The 17,940-nt window shown below is 47.2% G+C and overlaps 1 protein-coding gene across 1 annotated transcript in view; it reads right to left on the minus strand.

Moving 5' to 3' along the window:
- Positions 1–17,940, minus strand: part of CHRDL2 (chordin like 2) — a 133,372-nt gene that overhangs the window by 24,080 nt on the left and 91,352 nt on the right. The window contains exons 6-9 of the mRNA XM_069760312.1: positions 16,464–16,519; positions 3,889–4,060; positions 3,241–3,435; positions 863–1,045 (exon numbers count right to left, since the gene is read on the minus strand). Of these exons, the coding sequence (XP_069616413.1) occupies positions 863–1,045; positions 3,241–3,435; positions 3,889–4,060; positions 16,464–16,519 (606 nt within the window). The remainder of the gene's footprint in view (positions 1–862; positions 1,046–3,240; positions 3,436–3,888; positions 4,061–16,463; positions 16,520–17,940) is intronic.

Here is a 17,940-nt window from a genome sequence, read left to right on the forward strand (position 1 = left end):
CCTGAAGTATGTTTGGAATCATTGTTCTGCTGGAAGACCCATGACCTAGGACACAAGCCCAGCTTTCTGACACTGGGCTCTACATTGCCACCCAAAATCCTTAGGTAATCTTCAGACTTCATGATGCCTTGCACAGCAACCAACTGTAAAACATCTATGAACCTCCACCATATCTGACTGTAGGTACTGTGATTTTTTTCTTTGTACGCCTCATTCCATTTTCAGTAAACAGTTGATTGATGTGCTTTACCAGAAAGCTCTATCGTGGTCTCATCTGTCCACAAGACTCTTTCCCAGAAGGATTTTGGCTTACTCACGAACATTTTAGCCAACTCCAGTCTAGCTTTTTTATGTCTCTGTGTCAGGAGTGGGGTCCTCCGTGGTCTCCTGCCATAATGTTTCATCTCATTCACATGTGGATGGATAGTTCGCGCTGACACTGATGCGCCCTAAGCCTGCAGGACAACTTGAATTTCTTTGGAACTTGATTGGGGCTGCATATTTAAGAGAAATTCTGGAAAAAATACTTTGTTTTCTGGAACAATTTCAAGGGTGCCAACACTTCCGGCCATGACTGTATATCTCACAGCTGAGGGTTTGTTACAATTGTAAACACAGCAGCAGTACAAATCTCTCCTCCTTACAGATTGTTATAATTTATCAGGCCGCAGACACAGCTGGAAACATCTGTAACAGAAGCCCAGCTGTGGGAAGCATGTGATAGGGTCGGGTTTTCACCTTCTGTAATAACTTCCGCTTTCATTCACTGACAGCAAGCAGGGATCTTGGAATGGAGACATAGAATACTTTAGAAAGCTGTAGAACTTTTCGTACTGCTTTAATTTCCCATTGGGGGATTCACCTTTCACCATCTTCCAGACATAAATCTCCACATCCTCCGAGGCTTCCTTCTCGATGGCGATTTTCCGGAGGTTTTCCTTCTGGGTGGCAGAGTTGGGGGACATGTACATGTAGACCAGGATCTTATTGGGGTTCTTCACGCATCTGGTGGAGACGACCTCGGCCGTGGGCTGCACTTTATCATCTGGAGGGGGGAGGAGAGGGCACATGTGAGACGCGAGGTTATTGTAATGTTACCCCATGAATCATATAGAACCCACATATTTAACCCGTTAAGGACCACTTGTCATTATTGCGCTTTGATTACGGCGTTCATTGTGCTGAAATGATGAAGGTCGGTACGACTGTGGCAAGACCGAACTTGTATCATTTTTATTAATTATTATTATTTTGGGGATAAAAAAAAAATCAGCACATCGTTTAAAAAAAAAAAAAAAAAAAAAAAAAAAATGTCGCTATTTTCCGAGACCCGTAATATTTTTTTTTATTTTTCCGGTTTGGTGTTTTTGTTTTTTTTCCCCAGCTGCGCAGATGTTTTTATTGCTACCACATTGGGTTAAATAAGACTTTTTATTACATTTTTACAGTGCGGCAAATGGAAAACGGCAATTTGGGCGTTTCGTTATTTTTTTTTTAATATTCTCTGCGTGTAACTGACGGGATGAATAATTGTATATTTTCATAGACTGGATTGTGACAGACAAGAAGAAACCATTTCTTTCTTTATTTCATTGGGAAAGTTTACACCGTGTTCCAAATTATTATGCAAATTGGCTTTAAGTGTCATAAAGATTTAAATGTTTTGTTTTTCATGTAAACTCGTGGATGGTTCTGTGTCTCAGGGCTCAATGGATCACTGAAATCAATCTTAAAACATGTGATAATTAGCTTTCCAGGTGATTCTAATTAAAGGAAAACTACTTAAAGATGATGTTCCACATTATTAAGCAGCCAGAGGTTTCAGGGAATATGGGAAATAAAAAAGATCTCTCTGCTGCTGAAAAGCATTAAATAGTGCAATGCCTTGGACAAAATATGAAAACATTAGATATTCCACGAAAACTTAAGAGTGATCATCAGACTGTGAAGAGATTAGTGACGAAATTCCTCTGGCCTCATCTTCAGCGATCCCCAGAGACCGCAAATCTGTTCATCTCCATGTTACCAATCAACACTCAGCTTTCATTTTACCAAGAGAACCAATCAGAGCTCAGCTTTCATTTTACCAAGCAGAGAGCAGCTCTTATTCTACCAATCAGAGCTCAGCTTTCATTTTACCAGGAGAACCAATTACAACTCACCTTTCATTTTAACAATCAACATTCAGCTTTCATTTTACCAGAGGAACCAATCAGAGCTCGGCTTTCATTTTACCTCCACTCACACAGGACTTTGATGCTTGCGCTCTCAGGATCAGGCACGGTCCCATACGTATTATCTATCCCATGGACATGTTGTTTATAGGAGAACCCCTCTTAGTGGCGGTGGTCCAGTACAACCCCTCTTAGTGGCGGTGGTCCAGTACAACCCCTCTTAGTGGCGGTGGACCAGTACAACCCCTCTGAGTAACGGTGGTCCAGTACAACCCCTCTTAGTGGCGGTGGACCAGTACAACCCCTCTGAGTAACGGTGGTCCAGTACAACCCCTCTTAGTGGCGGTGGACCAGTACAACCCCTCTTAGTGGCGGTGGACCAGTACAACCCCTCTTAGTGGCGGTGGACCAGTACAACCCCTCTGAGTAACGGTGGTCCAGTACAACCCCTCTTAGTGGCGGTGGACCAGTACAACCCCTCTGAGTAACGGTGGTCCAGTACAACCCCTCTTAGTGGCGGTGGACCAGTACAACCCCTCTGAGTAACGGTGGTCCAGTACAACCCCTCTTAGTGGTGGTGGTCCAGTACAACCCCTTTTAGTGGAGGTGGACCAGTACAACCCCTCTTAGTGGCGGTGGACCAGTACAACCCCTCTGAGTAACGGTGGACCAGTACAACCCCTCTTAGTGGCGGTGGACCAGTACAACCCCTCTGAGTAACGGTGGTCCAGTACAACCCCTCTTAGTGGAGGTGGTCCAGTACAACCCCTTTTAGTGGAGGTGGACCAGTACAACCCCTCTTAGTGGCGGTGTTCCAGTACAACCCCTCTTAGTGGCGGTGGACCAGTACAACCCCTCTTAGTGGCGGTGGACCAGTACAACCCCTCTTAGTGGCGGTGGTCCAGTACAACCCCTTTTAGTGGAGGTGGACCAGTACAACCCCTCTTAGTGGCGGTGGACCAGTACAACCCCTCTTAGTGGCGGTGGTCCAGTGCAACCCCTCTTAGTGGCGGTGGTCGAGTGTGCCCTCACACCCGCAGTTCTCGCGGCCTGTGGCAGCCCTTACCCGGGCAGACCTTGCAGCACTTCCCCTCCACCTTCTCCGGATTGTCGCAGGGATATTCCTCCGGGCAGGTGACGCGCTGACAGTCCTGGGCTCCATCTTTACACGTGCACACGATACAGGGGATCGCTCCGAAATTCCGGAAGACGGGATGCCAGACCTCGCCGTGGGAATACGTCTTCCCATTATACACGCAGGCTGGGGGGAGACAATCAGCAAGGATTACACAGGGGGTGCAGAGGTCACATGTGGGCCCTGGAGGGTCCCGATGGCTCCTGTCGCATGAGAGGCCCCCAGTATTATACACATGGCAGCCGGGAGGACGGTTATAGATTTTGCCTCCAGCTACGGCAGTTTCTGGCTGAGCTCCAGGAAGCAACCACTGCAAATAAGCAGAGATGCAGTGTAAAGCAAGGGGGGATTTTCGGTTGTTCACAGTCCAACAGTTGATGCCGCCAAGATGGCATCGCTGATAGAGCAGTGTGGCAGTGTAAAGTATGGGGAGGTGAGGTGTGAAGCAGCCAGAAACCCATGAGACATCAGGAGACGATGGCGCTAATTTTCTTTGGGTGATCGTAGCGGAGTATTAATGGATCGGAGCTGTAGTATAAAGTATGGGGAATGGCAAAACAGCAAAGCCAAGCCTCTCACCTTTCTTATGCTTCTCCTTCATCAGAATCTTCACCGTCGTCCCCCCGCCCCCTCCTTTCTGCTTGAAGCTGCGGGGGTTAAACCCCAGGGAGGGGCTGACCATGGTGGATTCTGTGGCCCCCAGGTTCTTCTTACTGAGCAGCTCGCTCAGACACTGGTCCTGGGAATGTCTCTGCGGGACACAAAACACACAGCACTTCACAAACTACACAACCAGGACCCCTGTATAAGCCCTATTCCATCTGTGGCGCCCCCCAGAGGTGAGATGTGAGGGATCCTACATTTCATCCACTTTGCTAGAACATTACGACGCTGCGTTGTTTTTGTGCAGCAAAAACTTAGCCCAAGCCTTCTGCTGGTCGGCCACCAGCTAACAATGGAGCAGATCAGAGGAGACAGGATTCCTATAGGGCCGACTGTTTTAGGATCGTGCAGAAAATGCAGCAAACGACTATACTCCTTGATCATGTCTAAGTTTAGTTTTCTTTCAAGGAGTTTTTATGTACAGATCTTTGGACAGGTGTCATAGACATGGGGCACATATTGTGGCTGATATCACCTTAAAAAAGTAATAACACAGTTAATGCAAGAAGCAGGATGTGTTGTGTGTGTATGTGCGTGCCTGTATGTGTATGCGCGTGCCTGTGTGTGTATGTGCCTGTGTGTGCCTGTATGTGCGTGCTTGTATGTGTATATAGATGCATGCCTGTATGTGCGTATGTGTGTGCCTGTATGTGTATGCGCGTGCCTGTATGTGTGTGTATGTGCCTGTATGTGTGTGCCTGTATGTGCGTGCCTGTATGTGTATGCACATGCCTGTGTGTATGTGTGCCTGTATGTGCGTGTATGCGTGTGCCTGTATGTGTTTGTATGTGTGTGCCTGTATGTGTGTGTGCGCGCGTCTGTATGCCTGTGTGTGTGCGCATGTGCATGCCTATATGTGTGTGTGTGTGTATGTGCATGACTATATGTGCGTGTGCATGCCTGTACTGTATGTATGTGTGCATGTGCGTGCCTGTCTGTGTGTGTGTGCGTGCCTGTATGTGTGTGTATGTACGTGCCTGTAGGTGTGTGTGTGCATGTGCATGCCTGAATATGTGTGTGTGTGTGTGTGTGCGCATGTGTATGCCTGTATGTGTGTGTGCATGTGCGTGCCTGTATGTGTGTGTATGAGCATGCCTGCATGTATGTGTATGTGCGTGCCTGTATGTGTGTGTGCATGTGCGTGCCTGTATGTGTGTGTATGTCTGTATATGTGTTGTGCATGTGTGTGCCTGTATGTGTGTTGTGCATGTGCGTGAATGTATGTGTGTGTATGCGTGTGCCTGTATGTGTGTGTGCATGTGTGCGCCTGTATGTGTATGCGCGCGCCTGTATGTGTCTATGTGCGCGCCTGTATGTGTGTGTATGCGCGTGCCTGTATGTGTGTGTATGTATGTGTGTGCGTGCCTGTATGAGTGTATGCGCATGCCTGTATGTGTGTGTGTGCATGTGCGTGCCTGTATGTGCGTATTTATGCGTGCCTGTATGTGTGTGTGTGTGTGTGTGTGTGCGTGCCTGTATGTGTATATACTGTAGATGCATGCCTGTATGTGTGTGTATGTGCGTGCCTGTATGTGTATATAGATGCATGCCTGTATGTGTATGTGCGTGCCTTTATGTGTGTGCTTGTATGTGCGTGCATGTGGGTGTGTGTGTACGTGCGTGCCTATATGTGTGTACAGTTGTGCTCAAAAGTTTACATACCCCGGCAGAATTTTTGCTTTCTTGGCCTTTTTTCAGAGAATATGAATGATAACACCAAAACATTTTCTCCACTCATGATTAGTGGTTGGGTGAAGCCATTTCACTATGGCTGGTCCGAATAACTATAGCAATTGTTACCATCCACCTCTTGTGTCTCCCCTTTTCCTCATAGTTTGTAAGCTTGCGAGCAGGGCCCTCATTCCTCTGGTATCTGTTTTGAACTGTATTTCTGTTATGCTGTAATGTCTATTGTATGTACAAGTCCCCTCTATAATTTGTAAAGCGCTGCGGAATATGTTGGCGCTATATAAATAAAAATTATTATTATTATTATTATTATTTATTGTCACTACTGTGTTTTCTCTTTATAAATCATAATGACAACCCAAAACATCCAAATGATCCTGATCAAAAGTTCACATATCCATTTCTTAATACCGTGTATTGCCCCCTCTAACATCAATGACAGCTTGAATTCTTTTGTGGTAGTTGTGGTTGAGGTTCTTTATTTTCTCAGATAGTAAAGCTGCCCACTCTTCTTGGTAAATGCCTCCAGTTCCTGCAAATTCCTGGGCTGTGTAGCATGAACTGCACTGTTGAAATCTCCCCAGAGTGGCTCAATGATATTGAGGTCAGGAGATTGAGATGGCCACTCCAGAACATTCACTTTCTTCTGCTGTAGCCAATGACAGGTCGACTTGGCCTTGTGCTTTGGATCGTTGTCATGTTGGAACGTCCAAGTACGTCACATGTGCAGCTTCTGGGCTGATGAGTGCAAATTTGCCTCCAGTGTTTACTGATAACGTGCTGCATTCATCTTTCCTTCAACTTTGACCAAGTTTCCTGTGCCTTTGTAGCTCACACATCCCCAAAACATCAGCGATCCACCTCCATGCTTTACAGTAGGAATGGTGCTGCTTTCATCATAGGCCTTGTTGACCTCTCTCCAAATGTAATGTTTATGGTTGTGGCCAAAAAGTTCAATTTTTGTCTCATCACTCCAGATTACCTTGTTCCAGAAGTTTTGCGGCTTGTCTCTGTGCTGTTCTGCATATTGTAGGTGAGATACTTTGTGGCATTTGCACAGTAATGGCTTTCTTCTGGCGACTCGACCATGCTGCCCATTTTTCTTCAAGTGCCTCCTTATTGTGCATCTTGATCCAGCCACTCCACTAGTTTTCAGAGAGTCCTGTATTTCAGTGATGTTATTTGTGGGTTTTTCTTTGCATCCCGAACAATTTTCCTGGCAGTTGTGGACGACATTTTTGTTGGTCTACCTGACCGTGGTTTTGTTTTTACAGAACCCCTGATTTTTCATTGGTTAATCACAGTGTGAATTGTTGTGAATTCTGTGGCCATGCTCCCTCCTGTGGTCGTGAGTGGTACTTCGGCTGGTTCTGTCTATGTGCTTCCTTTGGTGGATGGGAGTGGTACTGCGGCTTCTGAGTTTCCTTCCTCAGGTTATGAGGTTAAGTCGTTAGGTGCTGCTCTATTTAACTCCACCTAGTGCTTTGATCCTGGCCTCCAGTCAATGTTCTAGTATTGGTCTTGCTTCCTCCTGGATCGTTCCTGTGGCCTGTCTATCCTGCATAAGCTAAGTTTTGCTTGTGTTATTTTTGTTTGCTACTTTTTCTGTCCAGCTTGCTATATTGGTTTTTCTTGCTTGCTGGAAGCTCTGGGACGCAGAGGGAGCACCTCCGTACCGTTAGTCGGTGCGGAGGGTCTTTTTGCCCCCTCTGCGTGGTTGTTTGTAGGGTTTTGTGTTGACCGCAAAGCAATCTTTCCGATCTTCGGTCTGTTCAGTAAGTTGGGCCTCACTTTGCTAAATCTATTTCATCTCTGCGTTTGTATTTTCATCTCAACTCACAGTCATTATATGTGGGGGCTGCCTTTTCCTTTGGGGTATTTCTCTGAGGCAAGGTAGGCTTATTTTTCTTTCTTAGGGCTAGCTAGTTTCTCAGGCTGTGCTCGAGGCGCATAGGACTGGTCAGGAGCGCTCCACGGCTACCTTTAGTGTGGTTGGATAGGATTAGGGATTGCGGTCAGCAGAGTTCCCACGTCTCAGAGCTCATCCTATGTTTTTGGTAATTGTCAGGTCACTTTGTGTGCTCTGAACTTCAAGGTCTATTGTGGTTCTGAATTACCTATTTATAACAGTACTGGAGGCCCAAAGTACTAATGCTTCTCAATAGAGGGAAAAGAGAAGTTCTGAGACCATTTTTTTTCTTTGCACTGTGTTCTGTCTTTCTTTTCCCCTTTACATCAGGGTGGTTCAGAACACAGGTGTGGACATGGACATTCAAGGTCTGTCCTCTTTGATGGATAATCTCGCTATAAATGTACAGAATATTCAAGATTTAGTGGTTCAGAATCCTATGTTAGAACCTAAAATTCCTATTCCTGAGTTATTTTCTGGAGATAGAGCTAAGTTTTTGAATTTTAAAAATAATTGTAAACTATTTCTGGCCTTGAAACCCCGCTCCTCTGGTGACCCAGTTCAACAAGTTAAGATCATTATTTCTTTATTACGTGGCGACCCTCAAGACTGGGCATTTTCCCTTGCACCAGGAGATCCTGCATTATGTAATATTGATGCGTTTTTTCTGGCGCTCGGATTGCTGTACGATGAGCCTAATTCAGTGGATCAGGCAGAGAAAAATTTGCTGGCTCTGTGTCAGGGTCAGGATGAGATAGAGATTTATTGTCAGAAGTTTAGAAAGTGGTCCGTGCTCACTCAATGGAATGAATGTGCGCTGGCAGCTATTTTCAGAAAGGGTCTCTCTGAAGCCCTTAAAGATGTCATGGTGGGATTTCCTATGCCTGCTGGTCTGAATGAGTCTATGTCTTTGGCCATTCAGATCGGTCGACGCTTGCGTGAGCGTAAATCTGTGCACCATTTGGCGGTATTATCTGAGCATAAACCTGAGGCTATGCAGTGCGATAGGACTTTGACCAGAGCTGAAAGGCAAGAACACAGACGTCAGAATGGGCTGTGTTTCTACTGTGGTGATTCCACTCATGCTATCTCCGATTGTCCTAAGCACACTAAGCGGTTCGCTAGGTCTGCCACCATTGGTACGGTACAGTCGAAATTTCTTTTATCCGTTACTTTGATCTGCTCTTTGTCGTCCTATTCGGTCATGGCATTTGTGGATTCAGGCGCTGCCCTGAATTTGATGGACTTGGAGTATGCTAGGCGCTGTGGGTTTGTCTTGGAGCCCTTGCAGTGTCCTATTCCATTGAGAGGAATTGATGCTACGCCTTTGGCCAAGAATAAGCCTCAGTATTGGACCCAGCTGACCATGTGCATGGCTCCTGCTCATCAGGAGGATATTCGCTTTCTGGTGTTGCATAATCTGCATGATGTGGTCGTGTTGGGGTTGCCATGGCTACAAGTCCATAACCCAGTATTAGATTGGAAATCAATGTCTGTGTCCAGCTGGGGTTGTCAGGGGGTGCATGGTGATGTTCCATTTCTCTCTATTTCGTCATCCACCCCTTCTGAGGTCCCAGAGTTCTTGTCTGATTACCGGGATGTATTCGATGAGCCCAAGTCCAATGCCCTACCTCCGCATAGGGATTGTGATTGTGCTATCGATTTGATTCTTGGTAGTAAGTTTCCTAAGGGTCGACTGTTTAATTTATCTGTACCTGAGCACGCCGCTATGCGGATTTATATAAAGGAATCCTTGGAGAAGGGTCATATTCGCCCGTCATCGTCGCCATTGGGAGCGGGGTTCTTTTTTGTGGCCAAGAAGGATGGTTCGCTGAGACCTTGTATTGATTACCGCCTTCTAAATAAAATTACGGTCAAATTTCAGTACCCCTTGCCGCTGCTGTCTGATTTGTTTGCTCGGATTAAGGGGGCTAGTTGGTTCACCAATATAGATCTTCGTGGTGCATATAATCTTGTGCGTATTAAACGGGGCGATGAATGGAAGACAGCATTTAATACGCCCGAAGGCCATTTTGAGTACCTGGTTATGCCATTCGGGCTTTCTAATGCTCCATCAGTGTTTCAGTCCTTTATGCATGACATCTTCCGAGAGTACCTGGATAAATTCCTGATTGTATACTTGGATGATATTTTGGTCTTCTCGGATGATTGGGAGTCTCATGTGAAGCAGGTCAGAATGGTGTTCCAGGTCCTGCGTGCTAATTCTTTGTTTGTGAAGGGGTCAAAGTGTCTCTTTGGTGTTCAGAAGGTTTCATTTTTGGGTTTCATTTTTTCCCCTTCTACTATCGAGATGGACCCTGTTAAAGTTCAAGCCATTTATGATTGGACTCAGCCAACATCTCTGAAGAGTCTGCAGAAGTTCCTGGGCTTTGCTAATTTTTATCGTCGCTTCATCAATAATTTTTCTAGTATTGCTAAACCGTTGACTGATTTAACCAAGAAGGGTGCTGATGTGGTCAATTGGTCTTCTGCTGCTGTGGAAGCTTTTCAGGAGTTGAAGCGTCGTTTTTCTTCTGCCCCTGTGTTGTGTCAACCAGATGTTTCGCTTCCATTCCAGGTCGAGGTTGATGCTTCTGAGATTGAAGCAGGGGCTTTTTTGTCGCAGAGAAGTTCTGATTGCTCGGTGATGAAACCATGTGCCTTCTTTTCCAGGAAATTTTCGCCTGCTGAGCGAAATTATGATGTTGGCAATCGAGAGTTGCTAGCCATGAAGTGGGCATTCGAGGAGTGGCGTCATTGGCTTGAAGGAGCTAAGCATCGCGTGGTGGTCTGGACTGATCACAAGAACTTGACTTATCTTGAGTCTGCCAAACGGTTGAATCCCAGACAGGCTCGTTGGTCGCTGTTTTTCTCCCGTTTTGACTTTGTGGTTTCGTACCTTCCGGGCTCTAAAAATGTGAAGGCGGATGCCCTGTCTAGGAGTTTTTTGCCCGATTCTCCGGGTTTGCCTGAGCCGGCGGGTATTCTCAAAGAGGGGGTAATTTTGTCTGCCATCTTCCCTGATTTGCGGCGGGTGCTGCAAAAATTTCAGGCTAATAGACCTGACCGTTGCCCAGCGGAGAGGCTGTTTGTCCCTGATAGGTGGACGAATAAAGTTATCTCTGAGGTTCATTGTTCGGTGTTGGCTGGTCATCCTGGAATCTTTGGTACCAGAGATTTGGTGGCTAGATCCTTTTGGTGGCCGTCTCTGTCGCGGGATGTGCGTTCTTTTGTGCAGTCCTGTGGGACTTGTGCTCGGGCTAAGCCCTGCTGTTCTCGTGCCAGTGGGTTGCTTTTGCCCTTGCCGGTCCCAAAGAGGCCTTGGACACATATCTCTATGGATTTTATTTCGGATCTCCCCGTCTCTCAAAGAATGTCGGTCATTTGGGTGGTCTGTGATCGCTTCTCTAAGATGGTCCATTTGGTGCCCTTGTCTAAATTACCTTCCTCCTCTGATTTGGTGCCATTGTTCTTCCAGCATGTGGTTCGTTTACATGGCATTCCAGAGAACATCGTTTCTGACAGAGGTTCCCGGTTTGTTTCGAGGTTTTGGCGAGCCTTTTGTGCTAGGATGGGCATTGATTTGTCTTTTTCCTCGGCTTTCCATCCTCAGACAAATGGCCAGACTGAACGAACCAATCAGACCTTGGAAACATATCTGAGATGTTTTGTTTCTGCTGATCAGGATGATTGGGTGTCCTTTTTGCCTTTGGCTGAGTTCGCCCTTAATAATCGGGCCAGCTCGGCTACTTTGGTTTCGCCGTTTTTCTGCAATTCTGGGTTCCATCTTCGTTTCTCTTCAGGACAGGTTGAGTCTTCGGACTGTCCTGGTGTGGATACTGTGGTGGATAGGTTGCAGCAGATTTGGACTCATGTAGTGGACAATTTGACTTTGTCCCAGGAGAAGGCTCAACGTTTTGCTAACCGCAGGCGCTGTGTGGGTCCCCGACTTCGTGTTGGGGATTTGGTTTGGTTGTCATCTCGTTATATGTTCCTATGAAGGATTCCTCTCCTAAGTTTAAGCCTCGTTTCATTGGTCCATATAGGATTTCTGAGGTTCTTAATCCTGTGTCTTTTCGTTTGACTCTTCCAGCTTCTTTTTCCATCCATAACGTGTTCCATAGGTCATTGTTGCGGAGATACGTGGCACCTGTGGTTCCATCTATTGATCCTCCTGCTCCGGTTTTGGTTGAAGCGGAGTTGGAGTATATAGTGGAGAAGATTTTGGATTCTCGTGTTTCGAGACGGAAACTCCAGTATCTGGTTAAGTGGAAAGGTTATGGTCAGGAAGATAATTCCTGGGTCTTTGCCTCTGATGTCCATGCTGCCGATCTGGTTCGTGCCTTTCATGTGGCTCATCCTGGTCGGCCTGGGGGCTCTGGTGAGGGTTCGGTGACCCCTCCTCAAGGGGGGGTACTGTTGTGAATTCTGTGGCCAAGCTCCCTCCTGTGGTCGTGAGTGGTACTTCGGCTGGTTCTGTCTATGAGCTTCCTTTGGTGGATGGGAGTGGTACTGCGGCTTCTGAGTTTCCTTCCTCAGGTCATGAGGTTAAGTCGTTAAGTGCTGCTCTATTTAACTCCACCTAGTGTTTTGATCCTGGCCTCCAGTCAATGTTCCAGTATTGGTCTTGCTTCCTCCTGGATCGTTCCTGTGGCCTGTCTTCCTGCATAAGCTAAGTTTTGCTTGTGTTATTTTTGTTTGCTATTTTTTCTGTCCAGTTGCTATATTGGTTTGGTCTTTGCCCCCTCTGCGTGGTTGTTTGTAGGGTTTTGTGTTGACCGCAAAGCAATCTTTCCTATCTTTGGTCTGTTCAGTAAGTTGGGCCTCACTTTGCTAAATCTATTTCATCTCTGCGTTTGTATTTTCATCTCAACTCACAGTCATTATATGTGGGGGGCTGCCTTTTCCTTTGGGGTATTTCTCTGAGGCAAGGTAGGCTTATTTTTCTTTCTTAGGGCTAGCTAGTTTCTCAGGCTGTGCTCGAGGCGCATAGGACTGGTCAGGAGCGCTCCACGGCTACCTTTAGTGTGGTTGGATAGGATTAGGGATTGCAGTCAGCATAGTTCCCACGTCTCAGAGCTCGTCCTATGTTTTTGGTAATTGTCAGGTCACTTTGTGTGCTCTGAACTTCAAGGTCTATTGTGGTTCTGAATTACCTATTTATAACAGTGAATGCTGCTGACTGGCATTATCAATTGCTTGGATATCTTTTTGTATTCCTTTCCTGTTTTATACAATTTAACTACCTTTTGCCGCAGATCCGCTGACAATTCTTTTGCTTTCCCCATGACTCACAATCCAGAACTGTCAGTGGCTGGATGAAAGATGCAAGAGTCTGTCTGGATCCCAGAAACTCACTTAACTTTTATGCACACACTGATTACAAGCAAACAGGTCACAGGTGAGGATGTTCCCTTTAGTAGCCAGTCACATCCATTTGTATCAACTTCTGTGCATGTTATCAGGCCAAAATCACCAGGGGATGTGAACTTCTGATCAGGGTCATTTGGATGTTTTGGGTTGTCATTATGATTTAAAAAGAGAAAACACAGTAGTTTGACAATAAATGGCTTCACCCAACCATTAACCATGAGTGGATAAAAAGTTTTGGTGTTATCATTCATATTCTCTGAAAAAAGGCCAAGAAAGCAAAAATTCTGCCGGGGTGTGTAAACTTTTGAGCACAACTGTATATGTGCGTGTCTGTATGTGCGTGCCTGTATGTGTGTATATGTACGTGCCTGTATGTGTGTGTCTGTGTGCGTGCCTGCATGTGTGGGTATGTGCGCGCCTGTACGTGTGTGATAAATTGGCATGTAAAAATTTTGAACAGTTAAGCAAGTTGAAGATGAAATTATCTCTAAAAGGCCTAATGTTACAGATGACACATTTCATTTGTATTTTAGGCAAAAATATATACGGTATATATTTTTATCTTTTACATTTTAAAAATAAAAAAAAAGAAAATGAGCAGATGCAAAAGTTTGGGCACCCTGCATGGTTAGTACCTAGTAGTGCCCCCTCTTACAAGTATCACAGCTTGTAAACTCTTTTTGTAGCCAGAAAAGAGTCTTTCAGTTCTTGTTTGAGGGATTTTCCTCCGTTCTTCCTTGGAGAATTCCTCCAGTTCTGTGAGATTCCTGGACGTTTTGCTTCCTCTGCTATTTTGAGGTCTAGTCACAGATTTCCAATGATGTTCAGATCAGGGGACTGTGAGGGCCATTGTAAAACCTTCAGCTTGCGCCTTTAGAGGTCGTCTATTGTGGAATGTGACATGTTTAGGATCATTCTCCATTTGTAGCAGTCATCCTCTTCCTCTTCTTCTCTTCACCTTCAGCTTTTTTACAGATGGTGTTAGGTTTGCATTAAGAATTTGTTGAAATTTAATTGAATCCATTCTTCCTTCTACCCGTGAAATGTTCCCCATGCCATTGGCCGCAACACAACCCCAAAGCATGATTGAGCCACCCCCATGCTTAATGGCTGGCGAGATGTTTTTTTTTTTCCCTGAAATTCTGTGCCCTGTTTTATCCACACATACTGTACCTTTGATCATTGTGGCCACAGATTTCTATTTAACTTCATCAGTCCACAGGACTTGTTTCCAAAATGCATCAGGTTTGTTTAGATGTTCTTTTGCATACTTCTGATGCTGAGTTTTATGGTGAGGATGCAGGAGAGGTTTTCTTCTGATGACTCTTCCATGTAAGTGTCTCTGAACAGTAGAACAATGTACCACAACTCCAGAGTCTGCTAAATCTTTCTGAACATCTTTTGCAGTCAAGAGAGGAATCTGATTTTCATCTTTAGCAATCCTACAAGCAGCTCTCACTGAAATTTTTCTTGGGTCTTTCAGACCTTATCTTGACCTCCACTGTTCCTGGTAACAGCCATTTCTGAATTACATTTTGAACTGAGGTAAGGACAACGTGAACGCTTTGCTCTCTTCTTATAACCTCCTGCTTTGTGGGCCTCCACCATTCTCATTCTCAGAGTGCTCGGCAGCTGCTTAGAAGAACCCATGGCTGCTGTTTTCGGCACAAGGTTAGAGGCAGATGGTTTTTATAAAGCTGTAAATTTGCATCACCTGCCCTTTCCTAACAATGATGGTGAACAAGTCATTACCCTTACAGGCTAATTAAGGGCTGAAACCTCGGTCAAAGTTATCTGAGCACACAAATCTCCAAGGGTGCCTCATATATATATATATATATATATATATATATATATATATCTATCTATATATCTATAATATAACGCTGGGAGCGTCACTCTGTCCGAAGCCTCTATAGACTGCGCAAGCGCAAGCGCCGGCGCAGTCTGGGCCTCACAGAGCGATGCTCCCGGGAGATCGCGGTGTGCGTTCACACTGAACGCACACCGCGATCTCCAACAGAGAAGCAGGGACCGCCAGGAGGGTGAGTATCGGACATATTCACCTGTCCCCGTTCCATCGCTGAGCGCCGCCATCTTCCCGGTCTTCTGGCTGTGAGTGTTCAGTCAGAGGGCGGCGCCGGCGCCGGCGCCGCCCTCTGACTGAACACTCACAGCCAGAAGACCGGGAAGATGGCGGCGCTCAGCGATGGAACGGGGACAGGTGAATATAGTAAGTGCTGGGGAGCCTGAGCTGGAGGCGATACCGGCACCTGACCCCCACAGCGCGCCGGTGTCCCCGCCTGCTCCGGCCCCCCAGCACTCGGCGCCGAGCGGGTCAGAGGCAGTATGGGGACGCAGGATGGAGCAGCAGGATGGAGCAGCAGGATGGGGACGCAGGATGGAGCAGCAGGATGGGGACGCAGGATGGAGCAGCAGGATGGGGACGCAGGATGGAGCAGCAGGATGGGGACGCAGGATGGAGCAGCAGGATGGGGACGCAGGATGGAGCAGCAGGATGGGGACGCAGGATGGAGCAGCACATAAGGATGGGGACGCAGGATGGAGCAGCACATGACAGGATGGGGACGCAGGACGGAGCAGCGCATGACAGGATGGGGACGCAGGATGGAGCAGCACATGACAGGATGGGGACGCAGGACGGAGCAGCGCATGACAGGATGGGGGCGCAGGATGGAGCAGCGCATGACAGGATGGGGACGCAGGATGGGAGCAGCGCATGACAGGAAGGGGAACGCAGGATGGAGCAGCACATGACAGGATGGGGACGCAGGACGGAGCAGCACATGACAGGATGGGGGCGCAGGATGGAGCAGCGCATGACAGGATGGGGACGCAGGATGGGAGCAGCGCATGACAGGAAGGGGAACGCAGGATGGAGCAGCACATGACAGGATGGGGACGCAGGATGGGAGCAGCGCATGACAGGAAGGGGAACGCAGGATGGAGCAGCACATGACAGGATGGGGACGCAGGACGGAGCAGCACATGACAGGATGGGGGCGCAGGATGGAGCAGCACATGACAGGATGGGGGCGCAGGATGGAGCAGCACATGACAGGATGGGGACGCAGGATGGGAGCAGCGCATGACAGGAAGGGGAACGCAGGATGGAGCAGCACATGACAGGATGGGGACGCAGGACGGAGCAGCGCATGACAGGATGGGGACGCAGGATGGAGCAGCACATACCAAGATGGAGACAATATACCAATATAAATGCTCGCCACCCAGGCGTAGAACGGGTTCAATAGCTAGTATATATATATATATCTGTGTCATCTGTAACTTTAGGCCTTTTATAGATCATTTCACCTTCAACTTGCTTAACTGTTCACAATAACAGTGATTTTGACCGGGGGTGCACAAACTTTTACATGTCACTGTATGTGCCTGCCTGTATGTGTGTACATATGTGTGTCTGTATCTTGCGGAGCACTTCAGAACTTGGCAGTAAATGTATGAAGATATAGAGAGAAAAGAGCAGAATGTCACGTACAACACCTCTGTTTAACTGCAGCGGCTCTTCCTCCACCGAACGATCGAATGACCCGTCTGAAAAACACAAGTCACAGTGAAAGCTGCACCGTCGTATGTAGCCAAACCATAGTGGCTGTAAAATGTGGAAGTCAGCAAGTTTAGAATGTACGCTGCGTATTATGAGGTTCTGCAGCAGCAGAGGTGTACTATGAGGTTCTGCAGCAGCAGAGGTGTACTATGAGGTTCTGCAGCAGCTGAGGTGTATTATGAGGTTCTGCAGCAGCAGAGGTGTACTATGAGGTTCTGCAGCAGCTGAGGTGTACTATGAGGATCTGCAGCAGCTGAGGTGTATTATGATGTTCTGCAGCGGCTGAAGTGTACTATGAGGTTCTGCATCAGCTGAGGTGTATTATGAGGTTCTGCAGCAGCTGAGGTGTATTATGAGATTCTGCAGCAGCTGAGGTGTATTATGAGATTCTGCAGGAGCTGAGGTGTGTAGCATGAGGTTCTGCAGCAGCTGAAGTGTATTATGAGGTTCTGCAACAGCTGAGGTGTATTACGAGATTCTGCGGGAGCTGAGGTGTAATATAAGGTTCTGCGGCAGCTGAGGTGTATTACGAGGTTCTGCGGCAGCTGAGGTGTATTATGAGGTTCTGCAACAACTGAGGTGTATTACGGGGTTCTGCGGCAGCTGAGGTGTATTATGAGGTTCTGCAACAGCTGAGGTGTATCACGAGGTTCTGCGGCAGCTGAGGTGTAATATGAGGTTCTGCGGCAGCTGAGGTGTAATATGAGGTTCTGCGGCAGCTGAGGTGTATTATGAGGTTCTGCAACAGCTGAGGTGTACTACGAGGTTCTGCGGCAGCTGAGGTGTAATATGAGGTTCTGCAGCAGCTGAGGTGTATTATGAGGTTCTGCGGCAGCTGAGGTGTTTTATGAGGTTCTGCAACAGCTGAGGTGTATTACGGGGTTCTGCGGCAGCTGAGGTGTATTACGAGGTTCTGCGGCAGCTGAGGTGTAATATGAGGTTCTGTGGCAGCTGAGGTGTATTATGAGGTTCTGCAACAGCTGAGGTGTATTACGAGGTTCTGCGGCAGCTGAGGTGTAATATGAGGTTCTGCAGCAGCTGAGGTGTATTATGAGGTTCTGCGGCAGCTGAGGTGTTTTATGAGGTTCTGCAACAGCTGAGGTGTATTACGGGGTTCTGCGGCAGCTGAGGTGTATTACGAGGTTCTGCGGCAGCTGAGGTGTAATATGAGGTTCTGCGGCAGCGGAGGTGTATTACGAGGTTCTGCGGCAGCTGAGGTGAATCATGAGGTTCTGCGGCAGCTGAGGTGTATGAGGTTCCGCAGCAGCGGAGGTGTATTACGAGGTTCTGCAGCAGCTGAAGTGTTTTATGAGGTTCTGCAACAGCTGAGGTGTATTACGGGGTTCTGCGGCAGCTGAGGTGTATTACGAGGTTCTGCGGCAGCTGAGGTGTAATATGAGGTTCTGCG

This window comes from Ranitomeya imitator, chromosome 3, assembly GCF_032444005.1.
Source record: "Ranitomeya imitator isolate aRanImi1 chromosome 3, aRanImi1.pri, whole genome shotgun sequence".
Lineage (NCBI taxonomy): Eukaryota > Metazoa > Chordata > Amphibia > Anura > Dendrobatidae > Ranitomeya > Ranitomeya imitator.